General features: G+C 39.7%; 1 protein-coding gene across 2 annotated transcripts in view; it reads left to right on the top strand.

Annotated features, from left to right (window-relative positions):
• MAGI2 (membrane associated guanylate kinase, WW and PDZ domain containing 2) overlaps positions 1–22,212 on the top strand; it is a gene marked incomplete at both ends in the record, with an annotated part of 752,640 nt that extends 730,428 nt beyond the window's left edge. For both annotated transcript variants that reach the window (XM_082309172.1, XM_082309171.1), the window contains 2 exons: positions 565–703; positions 21,413–22,212. In XM_082309172.1, the coding sequence (XP_082165298.1) occupies positions 565–703; positions 21,413–22,212 (939 nt within the window). The remainder of the gene's footprint in view (positions 1–564; positions 704–21,412) is intronic.
• Positions 22,213–23,420: the final 1,208 nt, after the last annotated feature.

The following is a 23,420-nucleotide window of genomic DNA, read 5'->3' as shown; positions in this document are numbered from 1 at the left end:
GCATGCTCTTGTAAGAACTCCAGCAAATCTGTGTGAACTGTACCATAGCCACTAACTTTTTTTTGTTTAATAGCTTGCTTCATAACAACTCTTAGTTTGGTGTGAAACTTTGCTACCAAGATTTGGATATTCAAATGATGGATCTTTGTATTTGTGCTTTGAACCTCTTTTTTCTCTATGAAAACAGCAAGTTAAATGCAGCAAAGGTCTTCTTGGGCCTGTGCAACACTACAAGTTAAAGGGTAGCACAGGTAATATTTCCCGTGATTCCAACATATCAAGCAATTAAAAAAAAAACGTCTTACGTGTAGAAGACATGAGGGAAGTTACAAATGCATTACACTGATTTCAGCAGAAGATGAGCAGCTTTTGATATACCACATTCAGAATCAACTTTGGAGGTTATTTAATCTGCCCGTAATATCCCCCAGACAGACAGGAACAAATTTACCTTGATGTGTCTGTCTGTCATTCAAGTAACCTGTGATCCATTGAATATGTCTCTTTCTGAAACGCTCATTTTACTGCAATTCTGTCTGACTCAATATTCTTCTTACCTGACAGGTAGGAGATCAAATAATTGAAATCAATGGAGAAAGCACAAGGGACATGACACATGCCAGAGCAATAGAGCTAATCAAGTCTGGTGGCAGGAGAGTGCGACTGTTGTTGAAACGTGGAACAGGCCAGGTCCCAGAATATGGTGGGTTTTCATCTTTACATTTTTCTATGTGCATGAACATACATAAATTAGTTATATTGCTTTTGAGTTGAGTAGCAATTGCAGATATTTATATATTGTAATGTCCTGGGGCACATTAAGTATGGGCTTAAGTGCTTACCTGAGTACAAGTGGACCTATTCATATGTTTAAGTGCTTCCTTAGCTCAAGACCATATATGTGTGTACATCACTGTCGTCTGCTGCCCTCCCGACACAGGCAATGGCTTATAAGATGTGCATTGGAGGAAGCACTTTGAACTTTTTAGGGGACATCGCTGAGTGTGCTGGGAGTTGCTGATTTGCCCAGAAACTGTCGTTTTCTTCCTCTATTGGTACTTCTCTGCACATTTTGAATTACAGCAGATGATCCTGTTGCCATCCAATTCAGTCATGCAGGTTTAAACTCAAAGCATTAACAAGAATGTACTTCTTTCTTTGACAACTTCACCCATTATGTTATCTCTGACAATATACACGGATGATCAAGTAGAAGCCAACTCTGAATAAAAAAGGAGACTTTGCTCATTGTGGTGAGAAAGCAGGATCCATTCTTCTCATGTTTTGTTTCAGGAGGACTTCTGGGACTTTTTTGAGTATTTAAAAAAATGTGAGTCATTTAGACAATATAGAAACCTTGTTTCACTACTGAAATGACAAGAAGTAAAAATAATTATACAAAGGTAATTCAAGACAAAAAAGCTCTTTTTTTAAATTGAAGTCAGGGCTTACTCTAAAGAATGGTGTGACAATGTCATATATTTACATAAGTTCTATGGTGTGCACAGCTGGGCCTGAAATCTCACAGGAAAAGGATTTTCAAGGAAAATTCCTTGACTTCCTTATTCTGGGAGGTCCCAAATTCTATTAAACTCTTCTAATGTTACTTTTGAAGTGCCACCATCATTTCCCATTAGAATCAGGAATTGCAGTAGTATATGAAAATTCAAAGTAACACTTAGGCTTAAGTGTAGGTTCAGGTCAGTCTTTGTTACTAACATAAATTCATTACCTCTGTTGGAGACATTAAATTCAGCTCCACTGAAATTCAGCGCTTTGCCGGCTGTCAGTATACGTGGTAATTGCGCCATTTTCTTCTCTAAACTAGAGCCAACTCTGTGGCTGAGGCAATACTTGGGATAGTGCTTGTTGCATTTCTTCCAGCTTTCAAGAGCTTCTGAATAAGGACAGCAAGGATGAGCTGCAGCCCACTCATCTGATGATAAAGTTAGTAAGTTATACTTTTGGTGCGTAGGAACAAAGCCAAAATGGCTTTCAGGGATTATGATGAATTAGTACTAAGACATTTAATATCAGTTTTAACTGGTGTATAATCCTTTCAGGGAGACCTCAGACAGAGATTCAGATCACCTCCAAAACTCTTTTGTAGGGAGAGGTGCATCAATTTTCATAAAAGAACAAACAAACATCCAGGGCTGATGTAGTGGTAGTAATCCTTCTCAAATAGCAGACCCATATACCAGCAGTTCTCTGGTTCCTCAGAAAACAATTTAATCTCCCAAGTAACAAGTAACAAGGGATAGGATGAGAGGAAATGGCCTCAAGCTGCGCCAGGGGAAGTGTAGGTTGGATATTAGGAAAAACTTCTTCACCAAAATGGTGGTCAGGCACTGGAACAGGCTGCCCAGGGAAGTGGTTGAGTCCCCGTCCCTGGAGGTATTTAAAAGATGGGCAAATGTGGCGCTTGAGAACATGGTTTAGTGGTGGACTTGGCAGTGATAGGTTAACAGTTGGACTTGATGATCTTAAGGGTCTTTTCCAACCTTAACGATTCCGTGGTTCTATGATCTAAGCAGGGGGGAGGCTGCTATGAGCAAAGAATCTATTACATTCAGACCGATTCCAAATCTGACTTTCTTAAGATCCCAGTTCTGGATGGCCCTTAAACCTAGGCTTATGGGAGAACGAAAATAAATTTCTGTATTTATATAACCTTAAAAATCTATACCTTATTCCAGAAACATAAGAAAATGTAAATAGATGTAAAAAAAGTTAAGTGTAAACAGCATTGTTTTGGGAAAACAAATCCCCTGAAAGGTGTAAATGTGCACAAGCCTTCCCTTCCCCAGAAGAACGACTTCACAGGACTGTTTAAAACCATGCTTGCCATTCAGAAAGGCATTCGGAATGCTTAGTTGTGTAAAAATGCAGCTTAGTATGACATAAAAGTTGCTACAAAGAAGTGCTGTTTAATCAGATCATTTTCCTAGCTGCATCCCCAGCTTACAGCTCCGTACAGGAGGAGAACTAAGTAGTGCTGCTTGAAAGCCATGCTGTCCTACTGCACTGAAAAAGCAGCATAAGTGTTCAGGAATTGCTCTATAATGTACACACAACTTACAGAAAGCATCACAGTAAAGGATAACATCCACATGCCTGCAGTTCTTAATATGTGCATTACGCAGGCAGAGAAATGTTAGTGCTGTATCCAGTCTGCAGGCAGAATGGAAGCAAAATAAGAAGATGCTTGTTGAAATTAACTGAGATATTAAAATCCTCCCTAGGTCATTTTCCAAAGCTATGAGAAATGCTCTAAGAACAAATAGAAGGTGCACATAAAAATCAACAACAGCCTGCTTAGGAAGTTAAAAACAGAACTTAACAAACAGAAATTATTAAAACCAGGGGGCATGGCTCAAGAAGGCCATAATCTCAAGGGTGAGTCATCATGCTGCAAAGAATGTTTATCAGAGTATTAATGACAGAGAGCCCCAGTAAAGACTGTCCTTTCCAAGTAATGGAAAACTGAATGCAGAGAAGATTGCGACAGCTCGAGGACAAAGTGGTCCTAAGGACAGTGGACAAACTAGTCAATATTTAGTAGTTCCCTCTTCTTCCCACCAGAATTGCATGGCTGAGATGTAATGAGACTAATTGAAGGGGTTTTTACTGAAATAATCAGCCTTTTTTTTTTTTTTAGCAAGTACTTTTTAGAAATATTTATTATTCTCATCAGGGTCCAGCCCTGGAGACCATCAGTCAGAAATAAGACTCAGTTGAATATAAAAATGCAAGGCTGGAGAACTGAGCTGGTATCTGGATTACAACAGTGGTGTGCAGCACAAGTCTAGGGAGAAATAAAATCAGAGCAAGTGTACCAGGGTCCTTTCCTGGATATTCGCTCTCAGTCTCTGACAAGCAAAACGGTCAGGGACTTCCCAAGTCAGTTGTAGTAACACTGTGTTTAAAGACCTTTCCAACAGCAGTGGCATTCAGACTCACAGCATTAAAAAGAAGGAAGCTTACCTAGAACAACCTAAACCAACCAACCGAAAACAGTCACTTTGTTGTCCCTCAGTCTTCAACTTTTTTTTTTCTTATGCAATATAATCAATGCCTTTTAAATTCCAGAGCCATGTTTCTGTTAGTAGAAAATATGGCGGTATATATTTAAGTGCAAGAAATATCAGTGTTTGAATGATGATGTGACTGACATCAGTAAAAACTGTTTTAAGGAAAAATCATCAATGGTGAGAAAGTGATCTGTGGAAGAAAAGAATGTGTATTGAAAAGAAGAAAGTACTCAGTGAAGAAACAAAGAACAAGCTCCCAGGAGGATGTAAATCTCCTGAATGAGTTACGTCAGTTTATGCTGCCTGGAAATCTGTCCCTACAAGTACAGCTCAGAACATTCTGGCTGAGCTGAAGCACTATTCAAACCTATGGGGAAGAAATAAAGTGTGTTGCAAATGCATCATTTACCTCAACTCCAGCTGCTGATTTTGCTTGAAAACAAATGCCAAAGATCCCAGAGCACTTCAAAGGGAGAAATCCCCTTGTAGCATGCACGGTACCATCAGAATATATGGGAAGGAGCATGGGTATGATTAATGCTCCAAAACGGTAGCTGATTTCACAGCAGGGTGCAACAAAAGAAGCTTAGAAAACAGATGTTTTATCACCCAGCATCTCAGAACATGTTTGCTGAGGATAAGTATAGCCAGAGGAACTGAGCTTCCACTGAAGGTGAATTATCATAGCTCATCCAAACCCGAAGAACATCAGCATCATGTTTCATAGGAAATAATCTGCCAGCCATGTTCTCCAAAGAACCAAGTCATAGTGAGAAATCATATTACTGTGCAAGAAAGACTAGAAGTCCTGCTAGGAATCCTGATCTCGAAACATACATAATGCCCAGGGAGTCCGGCTGGAGGGAGTACGTGCCACAGGACACAAAGCTCACAGTCATCACTGTAGTACTGAGCACTTCTCAGGCCGGCATTAAATACAATTTGAATAAAACGATAGACCAAGATTTTTCTTGCAATAGCTGCCTAATTCCCTGTGTATGCATCTACCTAGGAGGTTGTTGACTTCAGCAGGAGCTACTGGGTGTGCAGCACTTCTAAAAATCTGTCTGCTCACACTGTGGGAGCCTAATTACAGATGCTCATATTTTTCAGGCTGTAGCCATAGCTGTATAAGCACCATCAGAAGAACATCTACATTGCGCAGCCAAGCATTGTGATGAAGAGGCATCCCTAAAGGCAAAACGTGGGAAAACTGTTCACAAAATCCCAAAATAGTAGCCTTAAAGATTAAATAAAAATAACAAATCACAGCCTCTCCATCCAGCAATGATCTCTGCAAGAGGCAAGTTAATTCTAATGACGGATCAGCCCCAGGAAGCTACAGTTTTCTCTGAGAACAACCACTGTTTTCTCTAAAGTGAGACTCTATGAAGAATGTCCCTAGTAAAGCCTGGGATGTTTCATTCTCAGTCCCAGCAGTCCTGGCAGCTTGCTTCTTCTGGCTTACTGCTCCTAGCATTTCCCGACTGGAGCTTTCATTACTCAAAGCTACATTAAAATATAGGTTCCTAGAAGTATCTGAAAGCAATGAGTCTTATAACCAAACTGCAAACCGGGCGTAAAGGCGGAGGAGGCTGAGGCACGATTAACGCTTGTAGGTGGACTTCATCCCTCCGGCAAGGCACAACCTCCTTCCCCAGATGCTTTCTGTCTGGCACTGCAGAGGGAGCAGAAACACTGAATTTCACCCATGAGGAACATCTAGAAGTAAACTAATTCGTTTTCCTTCCCACTTTCACAGCAGGTCTTCAAAATCATACTTTCTATGAAGCTTGATGGTTTTCCACTTAGTTTTAAGTTGCTTAAGAGATCCTGCAGAAAGTTGTAAGTTTTAGAGACTCCAGCCCATTCACACTGAGATTTTGGAAAACATTTCCATTGCCCTGTCCTGGAAATATGGATCTGGCCCCGACCGTGCTGGGTCAGGGTGTGGCACTAACACACACGGAGCCGCGAGAACCAGAATCAATGAGGTTTGGTGAACAAGGAATCTGTGTCTCGGGGCTGGCTGGCACTTGATGGATGTGTACAACAGTGGTTCTTTCCCTCTCTGTTCCCCTTTGTTTGACTTTGTCAAAAGACACGTCCTAGGGTTGCGTTGCACATTTTTGGAATCTCTGTTGTTTCACACAATGCTAAATTATGTACAAAACTCATCCCATGGCTTCATGACATTCAGGTGATTTTGCAGAACTAGAGTTTACATTCATTTTTGGCTATTTAAGGGAGGAGTTCTGTGTATAAAATGTAAAGTTTCAGTATACACAAAAGCATTGCTGATTAACAGATAAAAGGTAGAAGGTATTTAGCAGTAACTAATTTCTGAAGGGCCTTGAAGAAACTCAGTTCATGTGTCAGCACTACCCCACCAACAAAACCAAAAAATGTCAGAGTTGATACCAATACAAGGATTTTTCATACAAATAAATTGGCACAGTTCCTAAATGCATTAAACCCTTTGCTTTTTATTTGTTATGACTCCTTCAAAAAGCACCTCAAGATGTACTCCACATCCATAGTCCAGGTGAATCTACATCCTGAATATATATGCGCAGTAGTTTCAGTCATCCACTAATATTTAGACTTACAGCATGCTTATTTGTCTTGGCTTTACAGAAATACTTCTTTCCTGTTACATATAAGCTTTTTACTCAGTTATTCTAAACTTACTAAGAATTCTCTGCTCTAACAATAATACAATATCTGTATGTCACTGGTTCTGTTAATTCTAATGATTGGTCCTAGGCTGTTCCTCCCCTTCCTTTAGGAATGGTACCTTCCAGTCTCTCCATGTGCATGAAAAGTGACAAGCATGGGTCCCCATATTTCTACTTGTTGGGCCACCCTAAAGACACGGTTTGTAAACTCTGCATGTATATTACCTTTCTCTAATACGCTTTTATTTCTCACAACTGTTAATAGAGTCTTTTCCAACTTTTTCTTACACACTAGCTCGCTTAGTAGTTTCTACAGTATTTGACTTTTCTTTCATAACCAATTATCTTAGATTTCAAAGCAGCTAGGCATTTTACAAATGTCCTTTAATATCCTAGATAACCGGTTCTTCGTGTTACACTGCTGCTAGTGCAAGAAACAGCCATAGGTCTGCTCTATGTCCGCTTTTTCTCATAACAAAAATTCATCCTCTGAATATGAGTTTTCAGGTAGAAAATCTTAAACTTTTGGAAACCAAAGCCATAATTTTCCCCTTCCTTATGGTACTTGGCTGGCAAAAATATCAGTAATGTGAAGGTGGCAGTTAGAGGCTGATCTCAAACAATATTTGTATGCAGCCTCTTGAAGAAATAACTAATGTAAAATTGAAGACTTTTTGGAACACACTGTAAAGCAATACTCATTTTTTAAAACCAGTGGCTATGCTGAATTTACACACAGCACTTTGCACTTGATTTCGAGCTATTTTCCTCATAAATCAGATCCAGCTGCACAGATTGTTCAGATACTTTAAATTTGTAATACAGAGTCATGGCCCAGAAATGATACCTGGAAAGCCAAGGAAAAGAAAAACTTATTTTTCCTGTTTTTCATTGATTGCTGTCATCACAGAAAATGTAGAAGTGTTCAGATGCATTCAGTCTGTCTGCTGTAGACTTTCCACAATGTAGTATATTTGCTAAAATTATAAGGCCAGTCTCACACTATTGAAGTAGACAGATTGGAAATAGAAAGGGAGTTATACCCAAAGGCATCCTCCTACCCTTTGAGCTTCGAGCAGCTCCTCCAGTGGGATGCCCACAGAATTCCTGCCCCCCGGAGCCAGGCACTAAGCTGTGCTTAAGGTAGCAGTCTTGTGCATGCAAATCTGAGTAATCTGATTGCTTGCATGTGTTTCCAGTTATAGCTTATTTCAAATTTGTGTCTATAAATAAGAATTTTTTGAACACAGACACGTCCCTATACTTTGCTAGTGCAGAGCTGGACACATCTAGAGGCCATTTGAAAATTGTACCCATGTTGTTCAAGTGTGTGTGTTACCATCGGAGACCTCCTAGAAACAAAGAAGTTTCTGCACTATGTAGAAATCTGAATTGCACCATTTCTTGCAGTCATTCCCACCTTACTTCTGCTTTGTTCTCCTTGGCACTTCACTAAAAGTAGTTTAGAGAAATCATGAGGTTAAAATAATCCAGGCTGCCATTAGGGCCATTTTACAAGTCTCAGTTGTCAAGCATAGGAAGTTCAGTGAACTGCCGTTCCACCACAAGTGTTAGATATTTATAACCATAGCTTTCTATGCATTATCTTTGTTTTTCCTCCTATAGCATAATGGACACAGGAAATAAGTCTTTTTTCTTGAAATAAGTAGAAACATAAATCCTCTATAAATACAGCTAAAGTTAGTTTTGCACAGTCACTCAGCCATGAATGGTTCTGATTATTTATTTGGCAGGAAGTGTAAGGACAGAATTTTTTTTCTGGTAAAATATATCCAGAAAATCAAAAGCAATTTAGTTTGGGTCAACACCAAAAGTGAAATACTTGATTGGTAAAAAAACTAATATCAGGTCAAATGAAAATATGTGTGTTATAAAGTGTTTCGATTTCAGGTGTTTTTAATGAAAGGCGAGGGCGAGGATTTTCCTAAAGAGCCGGTTTTGCAATGGGGTTTTTCCCAACCAAATTGTGGCCATGCTACCATTTATTAGAGCACTGACCAAGGATGTAAGTCAACTTCCCTGATGCAGAACAGATATATCGACCATTCTAGCATGTCTTAGGAGAGGCCCCTACCATAACATCATAGTGCAGTCTGTTATGAGTCTGCATGTCTCCCACAGGAGTTGTTCCATTTTGTACAAATAATCACTTATGGAAGATGATTAGCAGGCTTACTTGAAGCTAGATATAGCACAGGAGAGATGCAGGTGCTAGAAGGTGGTTTAGCAAGTACATCCAGATCAAGTGATATGTGCCTGTGCTTTCTTGCACCATGGGTTTGGTAGCCCTTACTAGTGACCACTGCATTTGTATTTGCAAAAATACATGAAAAATTGGGATTTTATACCGTGTTTTTATTGTTTGAGTACAGTTAAATCCTTCAGAAATCTCCAGTCAGCTGCAAACTGCATTTTTCTAGTTCTTTAACTCTGTTAGTGTGTCTGAAGCTTTTATGTTTGTCTAATAAATGGCTAAAGCATGTTGGCCTGTGCATTTATGCCAAATACTCCTACCTGTTCAGAGTAGTGATCAGATAATCCAATTCATCCTATTTTTAATGCTCATTTTATAAATCTCTAGAGCTGAGGTTGGGTGTTATTCGAAACTTGAACTACCCCATACATCATTCATCTCATGTGAGTGCAAAAATCAATAGTCATTTTGGAAAAGCGCCCTTTCCTTCTGTGACCACCTTGGTGGAACCGCAAACATTCATTCATATTCCTGCTGCATTTCCAATACCGCCTTCTTATTTCTAGCAATACCAACTTAATTTCAGGAACCTGTGGTGTGTAAAAAAAAAAAAAAAACACTAACTAAATGAATCAATATACTGGTTAATAAAATTGGTCTAAAACCATAAGCCAATTTGAATATGGGCTCCCAAAGGTTCTAGCTGTTTTATTGCTATGGGTAAAAACTATTCAAGGACAAAACTGAATATTAAAATTTGCTTTACAAACATGTCTTTAGTATTTAATAAATATGTAGCAGCTGGCAAGAAAGTAGAACATCCTTCTGTTAAATAACAGTGTATGTGTATATATATGTGGGTGTGTATAGTTATTTCTGTCTTACAGCAAATTTCTATTTGAAAAGATATGTAGACCTTTTACATAGGTATCCCTTCATATAGAAATAGAAAACACAGTTTTGAAAGAAAGAGGGACACATGGGAAGACATTTTCAGCTGGCAATGTTTTTGAGCTTTCAGGGAAGCAATACCTTTTCCTTACTTTTTAAATGCAAAAATACTGAGTCTTTTTCATAGTCCTAAACATTGCTTTGGTAATTACACTCCCAGTGGCTTTGGACAGTCCAGCTGAATTCTCTAACCCACGCTTCCTCAGTCGGTGTAACAGGGATAGAAATATTTACTTACCTATCTCATGGGAGTGTTATGGGGATTAATTATTTAATGCTTGAAAAGCACTTTAAAGATTAAAATTCCTAGTCGACTACTCAGTATTCTTATTAAAGCAGAACCTCGCTAATCCACACACATTATAATCCACACCAAAATTGGCAGTGTCCCCCCACATCTGAGCAAAGATTTAATAATAAGGCTGTTGAACAAGTTCTCTTATTACTAGGGCTTAATTACTACAATATAATATTCTGGAGTAGATTTACTAATATGGTGTAAAGTGTAGATAATTACAGCTAAACTACAGTGAATAAAACAGATGAACAAACATTATCCCTGGTTTTGTTCACATAAACTGGCAAGCAGATTTACCAGCCAAAGAAGGGAAAAGTCCCACCTACAAATCTTTTTCTAATTTTTTTTGGTGGCTTCCTGTATTTCCATCCAGTTGATGATATTAGAAGATAAGCACCCAAAATACACGGCCTGAAAGAACACAGCCATCCCTCTGTCTCCACAGCATCAGTTTTTCCATTCCCCATGTAATCCAGAAAAATAAGAAAAATAAGAATTTAGTAACACTTACTGTGTCCTTGCAATTTGCTGTAAGATTAAGCCCAGTCTTCTGCTGTTGCAGCGTAACATTTCGTAAAATCCCTCTCCTGCTGCTCATTTCGCAGTCCCTCTCATTTTCAAATATGCAAAGGGCACCCAGTTAATAGCAAGACTGCCTCGCTCCAACTTGTTTTTAATCAGAGTTAGCTTCCCTACACGCCTGTGATGGCATCCTTAGTATATAAAGCTCCATATCAAAAGGGACAGTATGAAGGCACAAACCGTTATTCCCGTGGCCTGGCCCAATAATTCTCATCATGAAGGCTGTGCAATAACTGCTTCAGTGCCCAGCTTCAGGGTATCTAAAACTGGTTCCACATCTCTTCAGCACAGTTTTCTGCAATGGCGTGCATTTCCCCAAAGGCAAGCAGAGCCACTTACCTACATTTTTAAGTGAATAGTGATTTGGAGGGGTCAAACTTCATACTCTTTAGAAGGACTTGGAAACTATTGTGTATCCTCCTCTGGCTTGACAGGAACAACATTTTATCTTTGTACCCCCTGACAAAGACTCCATCTCTAAGAATATCAGTGAACTTCAGATACAATGGCTTTGAACTCATTTACATGATTTTTTTAATTGATCTGTGGTTATCCAGGTGTAAAAAGTCTGGCTTTTTAGCTTGCTTAAAGGAATCCATAAACAGCCATCAGCTCTTTTAGGGACAAAAGCACAGCCATAAAAGTACAAAAAGTTATATAAAAGTACAAACAAGAGGCAATCAAGCTGTATCAGAAAAGCCTTGCCAGTAGCATGGTGCTATGATACCCAGGACTAAATTAAACTAACAGGGCCTCTTATGAATCTAGTCATTGGCATCTGAAATTGGATGAGTCTGAATAGTCACATAGAGAGTGACATAAAAAAAAAAATGTTATTCCAACCATTAGAGAGAAGAAGGCAAGCTTTGCCTCTACAGGGACTTGCAGCTGGTCCTGCCTCTGCCCTTCTCGCTCCACCATCCATTGGTGCAATTTCTGGCTGATGCTCTGTGGCCCGACCACAGGGAGAGGTTAGCAGAACTCATGGCCTCTGACAGATTTCTTACAGATTGTTACTCCTAGCTTGGGAAAAAACCCTCAGAAAATGAAATGCATTTTTTTTACTTTGAAAATATGAGGTAACAGTCACTCTCCAACCGACGCCTAACAAACATGACCATAGAGCATGTTCTGTTTTTTTGAGCTACACATATGCAACCCAGAATTTTAAACATCTGGGTTTTCCAACAACATGTAGACTGTGTTTACTCATTAGGAGCTGAATATATACAATGTGACATTCATTTATTCATGCACTTCCATCTCATTATACAGTTTTCAGAGAAAATTGTCTCAGCATCCAAAAGATATCAGATACCACAACAGCCCCAACAGCAAGCGTGGTCCCAGGGTCAGCTCTGCACCTTCAGTGCCCAGCAGCCTCAAGTCAGAAAAAAGTTTCCTAGAGACTAAACTAATTCTGCAGCTTCTACCCTAAGCAGGATGGGAATACTTATTCATGAGCTTTGTAAATAAGGATGTGTTTAAACCAAGTTATATGTTTTGCTTAAGATCCTGCTGAAATCTTAAGTGAGAACTGCCAGCACTCAGCACCTGCCAGAAACAACTTTCTAGGGGTGTTTCATATACAGTCAAAATGTTCTGAATTTCTCACTTCTTAAATAAATTTTATATATTATCTACATACCTTTAGTAATGACAACTATTCATTGACCAGACAGGACGTGATGTCTACTGTTAACGCCCATTTTTAGCTGCGATAATTAATAATTTTAATATTTAAGTTTAATTAAGTGTGTAATATCCAACTCTTAAATTATTCAGTCTCTGCAGAATGTTTTTCATTAATACCACACACTCTATTAACATATTTATGAACACCTTTTATGACTTAATGTGGCTTAATTCTATTAATAAAAACTAATTTTAAAGTCATTATCTTTTTTAATTATACAGTAACTTGCAATGTAGATTTTCCAGCTCCAGCATGGCTCTGGAAGAGAACTGCTGAGGTTTCTGCAGCTTCTACTCTACTGCCTGACCACACAGAGAAAATAAAACCCTCTTTATTGAAGGGATGAGGTTCTTTTGCCTCTGATCTGATAGATACGTGAGATGCTCAGCACTTCAAAAAGGGTACCAAACCTCCTGAAGGACCTAGTGAGTGAATGATAATGCATGGTTAGAGCAACATCACTCAAGACTAGCACTTAGGCTGTCCGTAGACTTAACACTGATGCAGCGGTGAGGAGCTTGCTGTGGAGGATAAAAGCACCGTACAGACTGCAACTTCTCATTTCAGCTGTTCACAGTATTAGTGAGTAATCCTGTAACATTTATGCAGATACATTAACTTGATTCAAAGAAAAATCAAATTTACCAGCTTCATTCAGATTAGTGATCATGATCATTGGTTTAAATATTTAATGGATAGGACTGTTTACTAGATCCATATCTATTGAGCAGGCTAAAATGGGTCTTGGAATGAATGATAAACTGTGTATTCATAATCATCGGGCCTTAAGATTCACAGCTAGAAGATTATTACAGTAAATTAGTGAATTGATTTACTAAATTAATTTACTTGTTTCAGGTCTGAAATATAACCTGTTTGTAAGTGTGACTGTTGATTATTTTTCCCTCTCCCATTCTGCACGTTAGGTAGTTTTTTCCTGAATAGAAAAATTACCTTTTTTTATTCTTGCTATTTTAAGGGCAGCGTTAAAATTTTCTCGGTCCTGTTGTAAGGTGTGACTGATGTTGGAGAGAGCCAAATGATGAAGCCCTTAGGCATTATTACAAAATCACACTGAATTGCTTATGGATGTGATTTATATTTAAGGGGTGAACAACAGCAGGGTAACCAGGAGAGGGCTAAACTTAGATGCAGCACCCCAAGATCATCCAAGTCCTGGAGACATTCCAGTCCACCTCCTCTCCAGGGCAGAAACCCTGAGTGTTTCTGAATTCATTTGTCTCCTGTATTAACCTGAAAGGTCTCAGGCCGCTTTCCTGCAGTGACCCATGTGTGCTAAAAAGGGCCTGATGTGGGGCGATGAGTGTAGATCTCCACGTCCATCTGCTCACCTTTGATCCACAGCCTCCAAAAGGGCTTCCCAGAAGGAGCTCCCCAACATTGTACATGTTCAACAGAAGAGCAGACACCTATTTCCAGAGGTCTTCTGAGACACCTCTCTCTCTCTGACTCTGTAAGGCAATTAAATTATTATCTCAAGTGCTTAGGACAGTAAAATACTGGTGAAGCAGTGCCATAATTAAACAACTAACTCAGGGAAAGGGATTTACTGAGGATGCACTAGATATAGTGTAGAATCAGAAACAGAGCAGAATAAGAACAGGAACTCTCCAAGTCAGATCAATCACTTCCCATGTTTCTTTATTAGCCATCTTTAAATACACTACCTAAAAAATAAAGTGCTTTCGTACATAATGCTTTCTACAGATTAAAGCCAACACAAATCAATGTGTGTGACTTTCTTGTTTCAAGAAAACATTCAGTGTTTTTCTAAAGGGTTTTTTAATTTTTTTCCTCACAACATGCAGTTTTGTCCTCTCTGCACCAAGTTTAAATTTTCCCTTTCTCTCCATTCCCTTAGTTCCCCTAGCTCCAAAACCAAGCAATATAATCTCCTGAGCTTCTGCAGATTTGGTCTTCCGAGCGTAGCTAACAATCTGCTCTTTCTGAAGTGTGTTTCAATAATTCTCAAATTAGATCTCTGAACATGAAAGCACTTTTTCTAAAAAACATCCATGCAGAGTACAGAAATGGTGATGAAAGTGAATTTCACCTGGGTTGAGATCATTCAAAGTCTCATCAGATGGCCCTTGCAAGGACTCTATGAACACCATCTCTGCTGTAAAAATATTTGGGGCATCTTCCATTTAATATCTAAGTGAAGTATACAATGCAAGACGGATATAATGAACCCTAAGGAACTAAATTGTTGCTCATTGGTAATGATCAGTAACATGAAAAGAAGCAGGGCATCAGAGTATAAATGGCACTGGGAAATGAATAAAGCAGGGAGTAGAACTATGTTTCGTGATGTTGGAATAGGTCAATAACTGAATTTTCTGAATTTTCTGCATGTAAAATTAAATGTTTGAAGTTTACAGAGGAGATAAAACTATTCCTCATCTACCCTACATTTACAGTCACATCTCTTCAATTCTTGTGGACATCAGCAGAAACCATGCCACCGATAGCTCCCAGTAGTAGTAGTGCTCCCTCTTCCAATATCAGACCAGTGACGAAAATAAAAATGCACAATGACTTTGGTGACAGAGAGACTAGGCCTGACATTGTTGCATACTCTAAACATCAGTCTTTCTTAACGAATCATTCTACTTTTCAGAAAATGCCAAGCACAAAATCCAGAAGTAAAACGTGCAGGGACTCAGATGCATGTTTGTTTTCTTGTAATTTTTCATGACTTTTTATTAACTAACTCTGGTTACCCTGACCCACCATCCACCAACCTTTGCAAAAACAAATGTGTGAAGCCAAAGGAAAACAAATTACTAGAAAGTAGAAAAATTCCACTCTTAAGCAAAGTTACATTTACAAGCTACTATAAACATTCAGAGTCACCATGACATTACTGAGTACAAACAGGCAAGCAGTATAATGAATGTGGTTACATTAAGTAGCAAGAAATTAGATTAGATTTTCATTGCATCAGAAACAAGACTTCACAATACCAAAGAGATCACTTTTAACTGCATGTGTAGGAAAGGAAAACATATGCCAAAATAACTGAGCATAACCTGGATTTATTTTTGTAAATTTATATGGCATGTATGGCATTTTTTTACATAGAATCAACATTTTGCACCCGTAGCACACTGCCATCATAGCTGAAAAAAAAAGGATAAGTGCAATGCGAATGATGAAAAGGCTATCCCACCTGGATGTGCCCATGGTGACTGGCCAAACAAAGGACCATATCACGGCAGAAGGCGCCTAAATCCTTTGATATTTATTTCCAGAGCAATTGGTGTTGAGGGTTTTGAACATGGATAAAAGCAGTGGAAGGGGAGCCAAGCAAAGTGTAATTTTAAGCCAAGCAAAGTGTAATTTGTGAGAAAATGTTTACATAGCACTATTGAATAATTAACAAGAAGTGTAAGTTTATAGCCAGAAGTATGGGGGGCCTGTAAGGTGGGGGCAGAGCCCATTGGCACTCACTTTCCAGGAGAGGCTGGAGGAAAGGGTGGCATATCATGTCATGTTTGCATGAGATTGACAGCTGGACAGAAGGTACAAAGAGCTTTCCTAACCATCAAAACCTCAGAGAATCATTTATTTCAGGAGGCAAAGGGTGCTGTATGTCTGGGTTGTGGAAGATCCAGGATGAAAGATTAAAGATTCTTTAAATATTCTGAAATATCCCTCCTTGGAGAGTGTTAAAGACAAGCTGCAGGAGACCAGTGCAATCAGGAACATCACAGACATGTCAAGCTATAATGAGAAAGACCCAAATGCTTTCCTGGTGTAACACTGCCAACATTAGTGGATACTCACTAGGGGACAATTTGTCCCATTTTCGTTGTTAGCAGCATCTGTAGGAACTGTTTGCCATCTTCTGGCAATACATAATTTCAGACAAAAAGTGGGGAAAAAAAAAATAAAGCACCATATTTTATATCTAATCAAAAACTCTTTGATTCCCTAGGAAAATAATTCTGGGAAGATATGAAAACAGCTGCTTAGACATTTCAGGAAATGTTTCATTGAGACTACTGAAAGCATTCAAAGCTTTAATATATTGTTCATTATGCACATAATTTGGAAATTAAAAAGACATTGAGATTTTATTGTACTTAAGTAATAAAATATTATGTCATTTTTACTCTTAACATTACTATTAAATATTAAATTAATATTGGTACTTTATGGTTAATTTTATCTGATGAAAAATCCCAAATTCTTGATAAACTACCAAGCAATTACTTAAAACATTTTGATGAAAAGGAGAACCTAGTAACAAATCCAAGGTCTAATCTCTCTTGACCTAAGATCTTGGCAGAGCAGATAAACACAGCAAGACTAGACCTGAGAGAATCTTAGAAGGGCAACCTGTTAAAAAGCATAAGTATTGCAGGAAATTAAATAAACTTATCAGTAGGCTGAGCTCTTTCCTCTGACTTAGTACCTAGGCAATGCTCAGAAAGTAAGAAAGACAGGCACACCTCTATTCTCCTTTAGCAGTAAAGCCAGGTTTGTTTTGCTAGTGATTCAACGTAAGCCATCAGCAAGCACTGGATGCAGGTAGTCGACTAGGCTTTAGTTAAGAGAGGAGTAAGTAGATACATGGGAGTAGTACCCTCATTTCCACTTGAACACATTGAACGTGTAAGCTGACATAGCAAAGCAAACAACTCGTATATGGCAGTTCTACGTCAAACAAAAAAACCTCTAGACAGAAAACTTCTGCTCCTGATGTTTTCCCCTTGTCACTCTTCCTCCAAAATGGCTGTGTTTATCTCCTACTTGTCCTCCTACACAGTCAAGTCTTGTGTCTGTGGTGTCTCTTACTCAGTTAGCAATTTACTCCTTGCCTGGGAGTTATGCGAAACAGGTCATAGGTGAGTCATTCTTACACATCCCATGGAGAAATGCCGCCAACCTGCATGACAGTAGCTTGTGGAAACTAAAAGCCACCCAGAAAACACCTACTAAATTGCACCAAATCAAATGCCATCACAGTGACAGATTATAGTGCTGCTCCCAGCTCATTTATCTTGTCTAAATTAGTAGGTCAAGGGAGATTTTCTCCCCTCAAAGAAGGGAGGAAAGCATCTATTAGCCTTCAGTGAGATGTATACCTTTGAAAAACAATTTCTCCCACAGTAGGGATGATAGCCAGAGTGACAAAGTCAGAAACAAATTTAAAACTACATCATCCCTAAATCTCTCCAGAAGTTGCAACTGAATACAATATCCTTCACTTCTGCTTGTAAGTTATTTGGGCATCAGTAGTTCATGCTCTATTAAACAAATACTGTCTTCAGTTCCTCCCAGAGGTGAAGGGAGAAAAAAGTAAAATCGTTGCCCTGTCTCTGATTTAGTATGTTTGCAAAATGTTTTGAGATATTTTGGAATAACAGACAGTAAAAGTAGGTTATGTTCAAACTTAATACACAGGTTTTATGTAAAGCTTAAAAACTACAGGAAAAAATTATTTATTCAGAAATATTAATAACTGTCTCCAAAATGCAGCTATAACCTCAGAATAAGCATAAAGAGAAATCATTACTTTAGTTGCTCTACAGAATAAAATTTTGCGTTTTTCTCCTGTTTATATTTGTTATGGAAAAGCAATCATTTTAGTGCTGGTTGAACAAGTCCAAATGAACCCTTATGGCTTGAACACAGCTCATTAAAATGTTTTTCTTTAAAACAACAAATTACTTCCATTACTGTACTTTGCTCTACACTAGTCATTTTGAAATTTTCCCATAATGTTCAAATATTAGAGGAAAGTCAGTTACAACACCCTCACATCAGTATTCTCCTCACTAGCCAGTGACATATTGCAACAATGCCTTGTTGACATTAACGTCTACCAAGGCTGAGGATGACTTTCTACATAATTTCATTTCATTTGAAAGAAAAAGCAGGTTAGGTTGGGCTTTGGCTATCTCAGATCAATGGTACTTGAACCTTATAGAAAGTCATTTTGTCAAGTTCTTACTTGCAAGTACTATGTTGTCACAGAATATGAATGATAGTTTTATTTCATGGCAGCTTTTTCCCCCAGCCACTGGAAATACAGCCGATACAGGTGCCTCCCCAGCAAGAGGGCCAGGCACAGTATTTTAAACAAACTGCAGCCAGTGGCCCACCTGGGGTTCTCCCACAGCCAAACTTCCCTTTAAGTTGTGGCTACAAGTCTTCTGGCTTAGTTGGCCAAGTTGTCTTTTTCTTAAGGTTTTCTGGAGGAGAGGCAGAAATCCAGTAATGCATATAATGCTGCCTGTCCTAGTTTCTAGATATCTATATATCACTGCATGTAACAAATACAATGATTCACTTTTGTTGAAGTGGGTTCTAACACTCTACGATTTCTCACTGCAACATTTGGTGGTTTTTCTCTCCCCTCCAAAAAAAGAAAATAGAAAAAAAAAAAATTGTCTAGGGGCACAGTCCATTAATAAATCAGTTCTCTCATCTCTAGGGAATAAAACAGCAGGCCACTCACCCCCAGGGCTCCTCCCTTGAGTGTCCCACAAATAATTAGTACAATATTGCCCTTTGTGCCTCAGAGGAGCTGTGAGAAGCATTTGCCGCCCTGGTTTTGAATGGTGGCTACCTGGCTTGTCCTCCTGGGCGAGAAACAGCTGATTTGAGCATAGTGGCACATTTTGCACAGAGGCAATCTTGTTACCCGAAAGCATCTTGCTGCTCCAGGCCATTTGATGTTTTTACCAGTGTGCAGCTGATGATACTTCCCAAAGTAACAAGCTATTTCTGTAACTTCAGAGGCTCTCAGAGCCTTACATGAGATCTGGTAATGGCCCACTGCTCTTCACTGCTACATAGTAAAAAACATCATCTCATGGACAACTGGGAAAGAAAACAGTAGTTAAGTCAAATATGTTGGTCAGGTCAATGCTCGGCACCACCTCTACCCTGGGGCGGTGGGACAATGCCATAAAAAGCACAAACTTAATTTTCTAAGGCCCAAGGTGACTTGTTTAGTGCTAGCTCAGGTACCTCGCTGGTGCATACAGGCAGCTTCATGCTGCTCAAGGGAGTCCTGGGACAGTTTTAGAGAACCAGGCAAAGTGACTTGGACGCCATGCATGGTGCCTGATTCAAGTGTTAGCGAAAATGGGATCTCCTGGATTTCAGATCTAAAAAGAGACGGGGTAGGGTCTGCGCCTCCCCCATCAGGCACAGCCTGCGGTCCTGTACCAGGGGGGCGGCACTGAAGAGCAGAAGTGAAGAAGCAGCCCATCAAAGCAGATGCTTTTTGTAGGCAAGCTCCTAAGAGCTGATCGCTCTACATGCATGAGCCTTCCTTTTATTTTTTCTTGCTCAAGTGCCAAGCAGGGAGCAGATGGTACATTACTCAGCCTTAACTGGAGGGTAAGAAAGTGTGATTTTTTAAAAAAAAAAATTCAGTTGAGACCCTCAGCCGATTTAGATTCCCAGCTCAAAGTTTATTTGTCTTACACAGAACTTGTACTTTCTCCCCTCTCAAATGCTAATCCTCTCCACACATATGCTCATTATGCAAAAGCATATGACAAACACCATCTGGGAAAATAAATAGCTCCTCAGCTAACTGTGCTGCTCCCTCCCTTTACGTCACCCACCTCACTATTGTCTCTCCTATTTTTATCTGCAAGACAGCAATCACTCAATCAAGCTATTAACTTAAAAGTGCCATCTCAGTCAAGCAAGCTGCACATCCCAGGCTGGGCAGTAAAACCCATTCCATTTTTCGAGATGATGTGCATCTTCATGATAATTTGAGGGCAGCCATAGCACTGAGAAAAACAAATGTATCATTTAAAGGACAGTTGATATCACTGAGAGATACTAGTCCTGACCCGCAGAAGTTCATGCTTGTTTCTCAGCTAGAAGGTTACATATTCTCCCCCCATGAAATATGTGGCTCTTGCCACGAGTTCCACCTCGTTTCCATGGATTCCTGAGATAGTCCTTCATCTCTGACAGATTATTGCTCACACCGTTCAGAGCCAGGCAATGGTGCTAAATAGGGAACAACATTAGCCAAGTTCAGTGATTTCTCTAACCTCTATGTAGACAGGTAAGAATAGGAGTTGTGCTGTCATTAGTCATGATGGATTCTTTGTCTGCCAAATGTTAATCAAAAGAAATAATGTATGCAAGAGAAAAGCATCTCAGAATATTCTGTTTTGCACCAATGGATTAGGAAAATCATCATGATTCAGCAAAGGAGATGTCTGTTTAGCTAGATTAAACAGGATCTGCACAATCCAGCCATACTGTGTTGAGGCTAAGTAACCAGGAGAAATTCAAAATGCACAGCCAGGAGACTCAGCAGCTGATGCTGTGATATAAAGGCAGAGCTTTGTAAGTACCCTGTAAGAATTGTGGGGCCATAAACACTGCAACATTATATCTGTTTAGAAAAAATATGAGACAAAATTCAATGATGACCTTATCTGAGCTACAAATTCTTGTCAATTATTATATGCTTGTAGGGACATGTTTAATAGATGGCAGAAAGTCCTTCTCATTTGTCCTCAGAGACAGCGCTGATATTGCCCAGCTAAGAAATCCATTATACAGCCACAAAAGAGGCAATTTGATTTCATGAGCACGTGCCTCTATTATTTTAAGAATAATTTAACATAGGCAGAGGAAAGCACAATCTCTATGAAAAAAAGACCAGGGTTTCCAGCATTTGCAGTTACCAGCCCTGTGGTTCTTGCTTCCCCTGAACTTTTTTTGGGGGGGAGGGAGATTATTTTTGTTTTTTTCCCCATTGACTCCCCTGAGAGTTTTGCCTCACCTAAGACAGAGGGGTTTAAGTCTCGTAAGCCTAAGACAGAGGCGTTTAAGTCTGATATGTGGTTTGGGTGTTGACGTTGCTCAGAATACATATGCCCATGCAATACATGCTCTGTGCTGCTGAATACGCCCTTAACTCCCTTCTCTTTGTTGTTATAACAGACGAACCAAACTCCTGGAGTGCTCCCTCTGCCACCTCCCCAGGTCTGCCGGAAGTAGCTCTTTCCCTCGATGACATAATCTCACCATTATCTTCATCACACATAGCCCCACCCTCTGACCCTTCTCACCAGATAAGCCCAGAGCCAACATGGGATATCAAGAGGGAACACGATGTAAGGAAACCAAAGGAGCTTTCGGTGAACGGTCACAAAAAGAAAAGGTTAGGAGAACAAAGAGAAAGGTCAGCAAGTCCTAAAAAGGTAGACAGGTCAAAGCATGAAGAGGCTTCTTGGAAAGGATATTCAGAAGGCAAAAATAAGACCACTGATGGTGGCAGGCCCACCTCAGAAAGCAAAGTGGTGGGACACAGCATAATGATCGAGGCTGGCGCGAGAGAGCACGTGTGTGCTGGAACCAGTGATGAACAGTTTGGGAGGCTGAGGAAGCCGGAAAGCAAGAGAGGAGGATCTCTTAGCAAAAAAGAAGATCACAAATCCACAAATACCAGTGAGAAGAAGTCAGCTGCAGCATCCGACCATGTCAAGCTTGATACAGGTGCTACCAAGGCGTACAGTAGGAACCGCTGCAGCTCGCCTTCAGTTGATATGGACCACAGCCAGAGGGACCCTGACGGGAAACCCAGCGAGTTCCCCAGGAAGGGACATCTCCACTCCATTAGCACTCGCAGCACCAACACCACAGTTCGAAAGGCAACGGTCTCCCCAGGGCCGTGGAAAATCCCTGGCTCAGATAAGCTACCTAGCGTCCTGAAGTCTGGTACTTCTGCCATGAGCAGATAAGCAAGGGACTGTTGCCCTCTAACTGTCTCAAACTGAAGCAGAACATTCTTCTTAGTTTTTGTCTCACATTGGTTTGTTTTAATTTATTTTAACTGTCACACACATATACACAAAGCATTGAGGAATGAAAACATTAGTGTGTAATTCCATGACAATGTGCACAGTATCTCTAATAAGTTCAAAAGCATATAGTCAACACGGAGATTTAAAATCGACCCTAAAGTCCCAGTTCCATTTTAGGGACTTTGGCAGCTATGGAAGAAACCAAAACAATATGAAGGACAGTACATCAGAGAAGGATAGTGCAGTGTAGCTTTAGCATTTTTTTCCCACTGCATGAAGGACTTGGATTTCATTCAAACTTTATATCAAGAAACTGGAACAAGTTAGAGCAATCACAAACTGGAACATCGCCTTAAATAAAACTGCACGGAGCAAGCTGAAACCGAGAGAGGATCTTTTCATGGAGCTAAAATGTTGTAAATAAATTGTTCTCGACATATCTAGACAGGGGTTAAAGGGTTTCTTTGAAGCATCATTGGAACTGTACACCCATCACACGTCTCCACTGTTAATGCTTTGGGATAGTCCACGTGATACCCTGTAGCATAGTTCACTGGGCGCTACGGGAGGAGTGGAGAATCCAGTGGATTAGTTTCTGTGATACCATTTCTACTGCCATTTTTGTGAACAAACCATATTTCTGTACATTGGAAAGGAGTTAGGGTGGAGTTGTACTTGCAAATTATTCTCAAAAGCAATTTATTACAGGTTCCCCAAATCCTGCGAGGTAGCACACAAGCCAATTGGTCAGGCTCAAACCCCAGAAGTCTGCAAGGCCCTTGCAATGAAAGGAAGAGTGCTACAGAGAAAAAGCTGCAGTTTCCTTAAGGAAAGGCCTTTCCCTCCTGCAGAAAATGAGAGCTTCACTTATCAACAGTGCTATGTTTCATACCCATCCACATTTAGTTAGGACACTGTCACCTCTCATCCCCTCAGTTTGGCAGAGCAGGTGCCTCTAAGGCACGTGTTAACAGTAATTAGACTGGTTTCTGAAATACAGATGTTGGTGTCCTCATTCAGTAAATTTGATATATTTCCATTTTTAAAATGGTTTCCGTTTTACCATTTCTCCCCTACCTCCTTTTTTTTTTTTTTGTCTTCTTTGTTTTTATCTTTCTTGCTTGTCTATTTTGAATTTCAAGCCT

Source organism: Platalea leucorodia (assembly GCF_965183815.1).
Source record: "Platalea leucorodia genome assembly, chromosome: 4".
NCBI classification, from domain to species: Eukaryota; Metazoa; Chordata; class Aves; order Pelecaniformes; family Threskiornithidae; genus Platalea; species Platalea leucorodia.
Note: the sequence above shows the minus strand (reverse complement) of the source record. Positions and strands in the feature narration are given on the sequence as shown.